We start from the raw sequence: 11,625 nt of genomic DNA, 5'->3' as shown, positions 1-11,625 counted from the left end.
TACAGTACTTTGGGTTTCATATCCACAGCTTTTTTTTCTGCTCATTTCTGCCTCTCAAGGAAAAAAAAGGTGAGTGTTCATCCTTTTATTCAAACTAACTTAATGTTCCTGAGCAGACAGCTTCTTTAATGAGGATATCGCAGTTTTACTGAGCACAGTCTGCTGCAGACAGACGGTAACCCTGTGGATGGAAAGTGATGTACACACATTGTTTCTGGAAGAGTTGGACACGGTCAGGGATATGACTTTTCCAGTGAGGATAGGAATCAGTTGAAGGTTTCTTCAGAAGCAAAATCAAGTCCAAAGGGAAAAAGTAATAAAAAGGAAATATTCCAAAGTCACAAACAAACCAAAGACAAAACAGTGTTGAAGGCCAGAAGTACCATGAAGAGAAATCACGCTCAGAATTGCAGACTGAGGTCAAAACAATAACCTAAAACACAAAACATTGAACTTAAATAACTGAATAAATGAGCTGTTAATTAGATACAGGTGTTGCAAGTGCCCTACTATTCTGGTGAGTGCGACCTCTGGTGGCTTGGAGAACCAGCTTGGGCAGATTTGACAGACATTTTATAAACTGCGATAATAAATATTTTTATTTAACTAAAAAAAGCACAAAGGTTTCTATTGTTGTCTCTCAACACATTTAGAATCTGACGCCTGCAACACGCCAGAAATGTCAGGACGGAGGCATGGTTACAATCACCTTTCCTTTTAATGGCACTTTTTAAGCATTTGGGAACTGAAGAGACTTATCGTTGCAATATTCTTTCATTCTTTCATTTTCTGTAATCCTAATCCAGGTCAAGGTCTGGAGTCCCAAGGTGCTAATGCACCCTGGAGGGGGCGCCAGTCCTTCACAGGGTGACACACACTCACATTCACTCTCACTCCTACGGACACTTTTCAGTCTCCAATACACCTACCAAATTGTGTTTTGGGCCATGGGAGGAAACCTGAAAAAACCCACGCAGACACAGGGAGAACACACCATCCTGGAGATGTGACAAAGATGCTACCTGCTGCTCCACTGTGCCGCCCTTGTTGCCATATTGTTTTCACATTGTCTGATATTCCATGATACACCATGGGAGATGAATCTGGAACATTCAGAATCAGGCCTGGCACTTCCTGACCATGATGGCAGCGCATGGCTCTCTAATATCTCGATATACACCTCCACATCAGTGTTACCTCAATATTTAACATTCTATTAACTCTTTGCCCTTATTTCAGCTCAGTCCCACGCCTTTTTGATGCATGTTACGTGTGTCAGATTCTAAATGTGTTTATAACTAATAAAACAAGTTGTTTAGAAGCAACACTGAAAACCTTTACTTTGTGCTTTAATTATTATATAAAACTGTAGCAGGAGTGACAGCACAGAACCCTACGACGGAGTTTTAGGGCCACGGTGTTGAAAATAAAAAAAGATTCAGAGAATAAAGTCAGAATAATTCTGAGAATTGGGGCGGCACAGTGGAATAAATAGCACAGATGAGATGATGGCTGATCTACTCTATAAACACACGTCAAAACACGTCATCCATTGTCATTATAAACTGTTGTCAAAATGCGAGAGATGTATTCATGCTTTATTTTGGTCAGTTTGTGTTCTTTTTACACAGTTAACTGTAGTGATGTGGAAAGGTATTTCAGAGAGCTAAACACTTGTGTATTTTTAATGCAGTCAAAACAAGAGAGTCTAAAAAGTTTAATGTGATTCAATGCAGTAAAACAACGACTTAGGAGCACCAAATGTTTCCTGAATTGCTACCGATCATAAGTGCTCTCTACTGCCTAGGGGTGACCAGACGTCCGATTTTACTCGGACATATCCGCCATTTTAGACTTAAAAAAATGTCCGGGCGGAATTTCACAAACGTCCGGCATTTTGTTTTTCTAGAGCTTACATAGAATTTCGAGAAGTTTCGTTCACAAACTAATCCCGCCCTCCCCTACTCCGATTGGTTCGCTTGAGTGAGAAGGGGGCGTGGTGAGGTAGCCTAAAATCTTCTGATTGGACGGTCTGACTGTAGAGCTACCGTTATTGGTCAATACCCTTCTCTATAAACATTTAATTGGTCAGTCTGCACGTCAGTAGTCCTCGTTTACGTCAGGCAAAGCTCATCTCGAGCAGCTATGCCGAAGCGTAAATATAAGTTCTCGGATGAATTTGTTTTGTGTAGAAAATAAAGGTGTAAAGAACCTAAAAGCACACATAGGTTCAGCTAAGAATACAACGAGTGTGCCCCCCTCTTCACCATCTCAGGTCAGGTCCCCCTACTACTGCCGGAACATTTAAGCTGTAAATCAAACTGCCGGTAAAACAAAATAAGCTTTTTTCTTCTCTTTTAAACCCATTATAAGGAAACGGCTTAACGTGGCGTATACTGTTATTTTTCATGGGCTATTTTGATGTACATATGATCAGTAAAATCAAACTGAGGTAACGGATAACGTCTCTAAATATTTTTTTTTTCCAGCATGGGGTTTTAGGGGCTCCGTAACTTTAACTCGCTCCTCGAAAGTTTTATTTTCTCTCGCGTCTTCGCTTTTGTCATAAACAGCTTCGGGAGTGAAAGGATGGCACAGACAGAGCGAGGGAAGCCTGGTGTCCGCTTCCAGGAGCTGATCAGACGCAAACGAGACGGTGGTCGGCTCAGCGCTGAGGACATCTCTGCTTTTATAGAGGGAGTGAAGTCCGGCTCCCTTCAGGAAGTTCAGATAGGTGGGTTCAGAGTGGACAAAGATGGCGAGAAAGAAGGTCTAAAGGGGGCAGGAATGCTGGCCAGTGTGTGTGTTTGTGTGTTTTCAACTGTTAACTAGTCCTTTATATAGCTTGATGACCACAAATGTAGCAAGTTAGCGAGCTAGCTTACATTAATACAGCGTAGCTACTGTTTGGGCCGCTTCAAGCTCTTCTGTTGTTGGAGGGAAATGGGTCAGAAAATGTCTGCCCTCCTCTTTCCTTTTTCTTTTCTCTCTGAATAGACAGATAAACAGCACATATCACGAATGACTCGGTGTGGTATATGTTTTATATAGTAAAGGAGTATTTAAAAAAATGAGATAAAAAAAGTAAAACGTTATTTCTGAGGCTACTGGAGCCCCACCCACAACCAAGGAGGGCCCTGAGGGGGCAGATCTGCCGTTACCTGCTGTGAGGGGCCAAACCAGACAGTAGCATTGTTTCTGTCTCAAAAATCTAACCTCAAAAATACAAAACAAAAACCACGTCACATATTGGATCAGTGTGAAACATTTTTTAAAGGTCAGTAAACCCAATATTTAATTCATTCATTGTCTGTGACCCTTATCTAGTTCAGAGCGGCGGTGGAGCCGAAGCCTACCTGGAGTCACTGGGCGCAAGGTGGGAACACACCCTGGAGGGGGCACTAGGGCTGTGAGAGGAAACCGGAGCACCCGGAGGAAAGTCACGCGGACACGGGGAGAACAACCCATACTCCTCGTGGACAATTAACCTGGAGCAGGACTCAAACCCACAACCTCCAGGTCCCTGGAGGGACACTGCCTGCTGCTCTAAAGGGCAAACTGTAACTGTAATTAAATACATAAAAAATATACATGTATATACACATACAATTGAAGTAGCGCCTTAATGACTTAAAATTATTATAAACATAGAGCGGCACCATGGTGCAGCAGGTAGTGTCTCTGTCAAAGCTCCAGGGACCTGGAGGTTGTGGGTTTCCTCCGGGTGACTGTCTGTGAGGAGTGTGGTGTGTTCTCCCTGTGTCTGCGTGGGTTTCCTCCGGGTGACTGTCTGTGAAGAGTGTGGTGTGTTCTCCCTGTGTCTGCGTGGGTTTCCTCCGGGTGACTGTCTGTGAGGAGTGTGGTGTGTTCTCCCTGTGTCTGCGTGGGTTTCCTCCGGGTGACTGTCTGTGAGGAGTGTGGTGTGTTCTCCCTGTGTCTGCGTGGGTTTCCTCCAGGTGACTGTCTGTGAGGAGTGTGGCGTGTTCTCTCTGTGTCTGCGTGGGTTTTCTCCGAGTGCTCCGGTATTCTCCCATGCTCCAAAAACAGACGTTGGTAGGTGGATTCGTGACTCAACAGTGTCCATAGGTGTGAGTGTGTGATACCCTGTGAAGGACTAGCGCCCCCTCCAGGGTGTGTTCCTACCTTGCGCCCAGTGATTCTGGGTAGGCTCTGGGCTCACCACCGCCCTGAACTGGATAATGCTTACAGACAATGAATGAATGAATTATTATGAGGATGAAAATGAAAACGTGTATGTTGTATGAACAAGGGCGGAGGGGATGGATGTGCGTGACCTGCTAATGATGTTTTCCTTTCCACAAATGCTGTGGCGTGTTTTTAGGTGCCATGCTTATGGCCATCTGGCAGAAAGGAATGGTGGCTGAGGAAACCCTGGCATTAACCAAAGAGATGAAGGTGTCCGGGCATGTTTTCCAATGGCCTGAGGAGTGGGCGGGGCTTGTGGTGGACAAACATTCAACAGGTGGAGTGGGAGACAAGGTCAGTCTGCCACTGGCTCCTGCTTTGGCTGCCTGCGGCTGCAAGGTGAGTGGGGTATTTTATTTTTTAATGACTGTAGTGTTAGAAATATACAACTTTACACATTTAAACCACCAATGATGCCATTACATTCATGTCTGGAGTTCCTCACACTCTCTGGGTGAGTAGGGACCTGTAGGTCCACAGGCTGTAATTCCCACTCTTACCACATGGGGCTCTGGTGATTTGAATGGCCGCGGTAATCTGCACACTGCACGTATCATCTAAAAAAACAAAGGGTTGTGGATCCAGTCACACAGTCCTCACCCCAGGTCTCTGTGTCAGAGGACTGTGGTGTGTTCACCCTGTGTCTGTGTGGGTTTCCTGTGTGGGTGCTCTACTTTCCTCCAACAGTCCAGTCTGTTACTCTATCTACTGTCTGGATGGTTGGAGGAAAGCAGAGCACCCACACAGGAAACCCACATAGACACAGGCACATGCGTGTTAGTGTGAGTGACTGGGTGAAGGTCTGAAACAGTTTACCCATTATTCTTTATTCCTGTAATAAGCAGCTTGTTTAATCCTATGGTCATTATCTGTCGCCTGCTGCAGGTCCCTATGATAAGTGGACGTGGACTGGCCCACACTGGAGGCACATTGGACAAGCTGGAGTCCATCCCTGGGTTTAATGTCCATCAGCCTGTAGATCAGGTACAGATCAGACGCCTCGAAAGAAGCTGTTACTCATAGTAAAGTTGTTGCTAACTTTAAAGGAACGCTACAAAATATTTCTAGTTTAAAATTACAGCTATAAATACATTTTTGATGCTTCATTGAGCTGTAATTGTTAGAGGTTAAGAAAACACCTGCCTCCTTCCCACCCTCCCTCTCCCCATTTGAGTCCAGTACAGTCCGATTAAAAAGAATTACACTAGAGGGAGCCAAAAAATCTCAGAAGCCAAAAAATAAAGAAATAAATAAACATTACCCAGTGTTCCTTCATAATTGGTTTGTGTTTGTGCATGGGTAGGTGAAGCAGATTCTGCAGGATGTGGGCTGTTGCATTGTGGGTCAGACGGAGGATCTGGTGCCTGCAGACAGAGTGCTGTATGCTCGCAGAGACGCCACGGCTACTGTGGACAGCGTCCCTCTCATCACGGGTCAGTCTGCATCTCTCATGGACGTTCGGTTACCATAACAACAATGTATCTCCCTGTACTTAGAAAAGAACCAGTACCAGGTTTAGCAGATCCAGTACTATACACCACCAGCCATATCATATTTCTTTTGGCTAATTAGTATATCATCATTGCTGTCCAATGAAAAAAATGTTTAGTGAAAAAATGTCTCCTTTTTTGAGTTTTTTTTTTTAAATTACTAAATCATATGAACACAGCAGCTGTCCTTTACATTTTATATACGATTTATAGCCCTCTACTCATACTTGTCTACAGCTATTAGGTGTAAAAATATGTTTTAAATTTCAAAAATTTTGATATTTCTAGTAACTGTGTGCCATTTTAAAAATGACAATCCTCATGATGGATGAAGAATTACCTGGGCGTCATGGTGGAGCAGCAGGTAGTGTCTCTGTCACAGCTCCGGGTGACTGTCTGTGAGGAGTGTGGTGTGTTCTCCCTGTGTCTGCGTGGGTTTCCTCCGGGTGACTGTCTGTGAGGAGTGTGGTGTGTTCTCTCTGTGTCTGCGTGGGTTTCCTCTGGGTGCTTCAGTTTCCTCCCACGCTCCAAAAACACACGTTGGTAGGTGGATTGGAGACTCAAAAGTGTCCATAGGTGTGAGTGAATGTGTGAGTGTGTGTCGCCCTGTGAAGGACTGGCGCCCCCTCCAGGGTGTGTTCCTGCCTTGTGCCCAGTGATTCCTGGTAGGTTCTGGACCCACCGCGACCCTGAACTGGATAAGGGTTACAGACAATGGATGAATGAATATTTAATATTGTGTAATAGTTACCGTAATATTACTAAAGTGGGAGAATGTTTGAATTTTGGATTACAGTTGTATGTTACATGAAACACTTTATTTCCATTGGTGATGTGCAGCTCCAGTTGAAGTGTGTGTTTGCTCTTGTGTCTGAACAGCCTCTATCCTGTCAAAGAAGGGAGCGGAGGGTCTGCGTGCGCTGCTGTTAGATGTGAAGTTCGGGAGGGCTGCTCTGTATAAAGACCTGGACAGCGCTCGGACCCTCACCCAGTCACTGGTGAGACACCTAAACCTCTGTATATGCGAGTGTGTGTGTGGGAGATGCTCAGGGGGAACACTGTCCTCACAGTTCCTGAACATCTCTCGGCAGGTTACAGTGGGGAACAGGTTGGAAATAAGGACAGGGGCGGTGCTGAGCCGAATGGATGCTCCTATTGGACGCTGTGTAGGAAATGCTTTGGAGGTGTATGAAGCCCTGGAATGCCTGAAGGGGCGTGGTCCTGATGACCTGAAAGACCTGGTGGTGGTGTTGGGTAAAGAATGTCCTTACAGACTATAGTCCAGCTATGGCTCTGCATACTTTGCTACCCCCCTCTCCCCCTGTTCTTCAGCGCTCAGGACCCCCACAGAGCAGGTGTGATGTGGTGGTGGATCATTTTCAGCGCTGCAGTGACACTGACGTGGTGGTGGTGTGTTAGTGTGTGTTGTGCTGGTGTAGAGTGGATCAGACACAGCAGTGCTGCTGGAGTTTTTAAACCCAGTGTCCACTCTCTGTCCACTCTGTGAGACACTCCTCCCTCGTTGGTCCACCTTGTAGATGTAGAGTCAGAGACAGTAGCTCATCTGTCGCTGCACAGTGTGTGTCGCTCGTCCTCTAGTCCTTCATCAGTGACACAGGACGCTGTCGGCTGGATGTTTTTGGTCGGTGGACTGTTCTCGGTCCAGACACTGAGGGGTTTAAAAACTCCAGCAGCACTGCTGTGTCTGATCCACTCGCACAGAGTCATATGCGGTTATTTTACTGGTCAGTGCTTTACTACAGAGATTATACAATCTGTGTGTACGTAAACACCACAGACACCTCATGTCATGACAGGTCGACCTCTCAAAGTGCTCTCATCTGTGCTTGAAAAGAGCCTATAACTTGAGAAATGGCGCCACCTTCTGGGTTACTGGTAGGATGCTGTGCACAGATCACTCACAGTGTGCTCTTGTGTGTAGGTGGCTACCTGCTGTGGATGAGTGATCAGTCCCCTTCTCCAGAGAGTGGACAGAGGATGATTACGGAGGTTCTGACCAATGGGGAAGCACTGCGCAAGTTCCAGGCCATGCTGGAGGCTCAGGGAGTGTCTGCACATGTTGCGCACTCCCTCTGCTCAGAGAAGACGGATTACTTCAAACACCTCAGACGCGCAGACCACCAGACTGAGCTTCAGGCTTCAGATGATGGTAAAAACTGCAGGATGCACTGTGTAAATGTTTAGATCATTGACTGGTGCCGAAAGGGACATGAAATGAGAACTGAATTTTGGAAAACAGAGTTTGGAGCTGTGTGAACTAGGAATGCAATGATATGGGAATTCTGGGCCAGTGCCGATATCTGATATTTACAACATGCGGACACATAAGATACGCCGGATTAACATTTAAATGAATGAAACATTTATTTGCGCAACAAATAAACTGTTAAATAAAACTAGAGCTGGAAACTTTGAATTTGGCTCGTCACATATTTCTAACATTGCTGCAACGTTAGCTTATAGACTGATTAACAGCTGTGAGTTAATATTTGTACAACAATTAATTCGGTACTACCCTTAAAATAGTATCAGCTTGAAAAGACTGCCAATATCTTGACCGCCATATTTAAGAAAAATTGCACCTTAAATTCACTGGCCCTATTTCCACCTTAAATTTCCTGCTAAATGTACTGACCAATCCTTAACAGAAATTCTGCCTTAAAACAAACTGCCATTTTATTTAGACTTCCACATTAAATAAACGACTTCAAACGATCCTTAAAACCTTTAAAAGTGACTGTCTGTGAGGAGTGTGGTGTGTTCTCCCTGTGTCTGCGTGGGTTTCCTCCGTGTGACTGTCTGTGAGGAGTGTGGTGTGTTCTCCCTGTGTCTGTGTGGGTTTCCTTCGGGTGACTGTCTGTGAGGAGTGTGGTGTGTTCTCCCTGTGTCTGCGTGGGTTTCCTCCGGGTGACTGTCTGTGAGGAGTGTGGTGTGTTCTCCCTGTGTCTGCGTGGGTTTCCTCCGTGTGACTGTCTGTGAGGAGTGTGGTGTGTTCTCCCTGTGTCTGTGTGGGTTTCCTTCGGGTGACTGTCTGTGAGGAGTGTGGTGTGTTCTCCCTGTGTCTGCGTGGGTTTCCTCCGGGTGACTGTCTGTGAGGAGTGTGGTGTGTTCTCCCTGTGTTTGCGTGGGTTTCCTCCGTGTGACTGTCTGTGAGGAGTGTGGTGTGTTCTCCCTGTGTCTGTGTGGGTTTCCTTCGGGTGACTGTCTGTGAGGAGTGTGGTGTGTTCTCCCTGTGTCTGCGTGGGTTTCCTCCGTGTGACTGTCTGTGAGGAGTGTGGTGTGTTCTCCCTGTGTCGGCGTGGGTTTCCTCCGTGTGACTGTCTGTGAGGAGTGTGGTGTGTTCTCTCTGTGTCTGCGTGGGTTTCCTCCGGGTGACTGTCTGTGAGGAGTGTGGTGTGTTCTCCCTGTGTCTGCGTGGGTTTCCTCCGGGTGACTGTCTGTGAGGAGTGTGGTGTGTTCTCCCTGTGTCTGTGTGGGTTTCCTTCGGGTGACTGTCTGTGAGGAGTGTGGTGTGTTCTCCCTGTGTTTGCGTGGGTTTCCTCCAGGTGACTGTCTGTGAGGAGTGTGGTGTGTTCTCCCTGTGTCTGTGTGGGTTTCCTTCGGGTGACTGTCTGTGAGGAGTGTGGTGTGTTCTCTCTGTGTCTGCGTGGGTTTCCTCCGAGTGACTGTCTGTGAAGAGTGTGGTGTGTTCTCCCTGTGTCTGCGTGGGTTTCCTCCGGGTGACTGTCTGTGAGGAGTGTGGTGTGTTCTCCCTGTGTCTGTGTGGGTTTCCTTCGGGTGACTGTCTGTGAGGAGTGTGGTGTGTTCTCTCTGTGTCTGCGTGGGTTTCCTCCGGGTGACTGTCTGTGAAGAGTGTGGTGTGTTCTCCCTGTGTTTGCGTGGGTTTCCTCCAGGTGCGCCGGTTTCCTCCCACGTTCCAAAAACACGTTGGTAGGTGGATTGGCAAGTATTCCAGGGTGTATTCCTGCCTTGCGCCCAATGATTCCAGATAGGCTCTGGACCCACCGTGACCCTGAATTGGACACGGGTTACAGATGATGGATGTAAACAAAGTTAAATAAAATAACGGATCTATTTCAAATAGCAATAATTATAAAGTAATGTAAATTAAATATAAATTAATGAGCTGCCCAATATTGTTCAAGTATAAAATAAATGCATCAACAAATATCAGTTTGTAATACCTGCTTAAAACAATCAGCCCAATGCCTAACCCCTATCCTCGTGCATTACTAGTGTCAACTTTACTCAATTTTTTAAAGCCGGTAATTCCAGAGTCAGTAATCATACGGAAATCTGATGCTGGGACAAAGACACACATGAATCATAAAGAACTGGACATAGATTTAAAAATATATGTACAGAGAAACCCAAAATAATCAGCTGTTTGTCATTTATTTACTGCCATGTCTGAAGAAGCTGGTGGTTGAGCAGGGGTCCACAACCCTTTGGCTCTACGCTGTGTCACTGCCGCCATGCTGCGAAAAGTAGCAGCTGTAGCTTTGGTGTTAAGTTTTCTGAAAAAGTGTATAATCTTATGCAGCCAATTAGAAGAGAGCTTATTGAATGCATACGTCTTATAGGAATGGTAACTGGACAAACCGTAGCCTTTAGCATACACCACGACCACGATGTGAACATTTAAAAACCCAAAATGGCTGTGTTTGGTTTTCAGGGACAGTTCTGGACATAGACGGCATGGTCATAGCCACAGTGCTCCACGGATTAGGGGCTGGACGAACCAAGGTCGGGGAGCAAATCAACCACAGCGTGGGGGCGGAGCTTCTAGCGGACTTAGGGCAACAGATACGGAAAGGTGAGAATTAAATCGTGTCGTGTCTCTGCTGATTAATACATTGGCTCTCCAGTTTCTCTGTTTCCACTTCCAATCACTCAGTCACATTGTGTTACCAGTCACTGTTTCACACACTCACCCAGTCTCTATAATCCCACCCATGACTGTGATACTAAGTCTTTCATTCACTGACCACTGGACGTCCTCAGGACTCTCACTGATGTGTGTGATTGTTTAGAGCAGGGTCAGGTATAATGTCATGTTGATTGACTGACAGGTCGGCCCTGGATCAGAATACACCATGACTGCCCAGAACTGAGCCCGGAGCAGCACCGTGACCTGCAGAGAAGCCTGGTGTTGGGCAGAAGGGAGAGTTACCAGGCCAGTGTCCGAGTGGCAGACTTCATCCCACCACCAGAGCGCCAACTGACATCACGACTGCTCTAAAACCTGGCAGATCAATGGAGTTACATCATTCATTCATTATCTGTAACCATTACCCAGTTCAGGGTCGCGGTGGGTCCAGAGCCTACCTGGAATCATTGGGCGCCAGTCCTTCACAGGGCGGAGTTACATTAATAATAACAAAAATACATGCTTTATATTGCACTTTTCATACATGCAGGACCTTTACATAAAGTTAACAAATAGATATTCATTGTCGATAACTGCTTTTCCAGTTCAGGGTCAGGAGCCTATCCAGAATCAGAGGGGGCAGGGCAGGAACACACCCTGGATGGGGTAATAAACAAACAGTAACTAAGAGATTAAACATAGTCATTCATTCATTTTCTGTCACCTCTTCATCCTATTAAGGGTCACGATGGGTCCAGAATCTACCCGGAAGAGTCAGTCAATCAGTCACACACTGTGGTCAGTTTCAGAGTCCAACCAACATGTGTTTGGACTGTGTGGGGAGCATAAGCACCCATCAGAAACCCACACAGACACACGGAGAACACTCCAGACCTCTCAGTGTGGAGTTATCACCACAGGCGACTCACGCAACTCTTATTACAGTACTCTATTATAATTAATAGATAATTATTGATCCTGAAGAACGCTGCTCTGTTATTATTGTTATAAATATCTCCTCGTGTCTGATTCATTTTA

General features: G+C 45.9%; 1 protein-coding gene across 4 annotated transcripts; it reads left to right on the top strand.

Annotated features, from left to right (window-relative positions):
• The first annotated feature begins 2,149 nt into the window (after nt 1-2,149).
• Nucleotides 2,150-11,592, top strand: tymp (thymidine phosphorylase). 4 transcript variants are annotated; one of them, XM_066669299.1, is made up of 10 exons: nt 2,154-2,327; nt 2,574-2,734; nt 4,343-4,545; nt 5,092-5,190; nt 5,510-5,639; nt 6,576-6,694; nt 6,788-6,950; nt 7,639-7,866; nt 10,393-10,533; nt 10,790-11,592. In XM_066669299.1, exons 2-10 carry the CDS (start codon nt 2,590-2,592, stop codon nt 10,957-10,959), a joined length of 1,398 nt encoding a protein of 465 aa, XP_066525396.1. In that variant the 5' UTR covers nt 2,154-2,327; nt 2,574-2,589; the 3' UTR covers nt 10,960-11,592. The 4 variants fall into 4 exon arrangements, with proteins under 4 accessions (XP_066525399.1, XP_066525396.1, XP_066525397.1 ...); XM_066669300.1 differs by having other exon boundaries at nt 2,180-2,275; XM_066669301.1 differs by lacking the exons at nt 2,154-2,327; nt 2,574-2,734 and adding an exon at nt 3,891-4,053.
• The last annotated feature ends 33 nt before the right edge of the window (nt 11,593-11,625 follow it).

The sequence above is a fragment of the Hoplias malabaricus genome, chromosome 4 (assembly GCF_029633855.1).
Source record: "Hoplias malabaricus isolate fHopMal1 chromosome 4, fHopMal1.hap1, whole genome shotgun sequence".
Lineage (NCBI taxonomy): Eukaryota > Metazoa > Chordata > Actinopteri > Characiformes > Erythrinidae > Hoplias > Hoplias malabaricus.
This window is presented reverse-complemented; position numbering and strand designations above follow the sequence as displayed.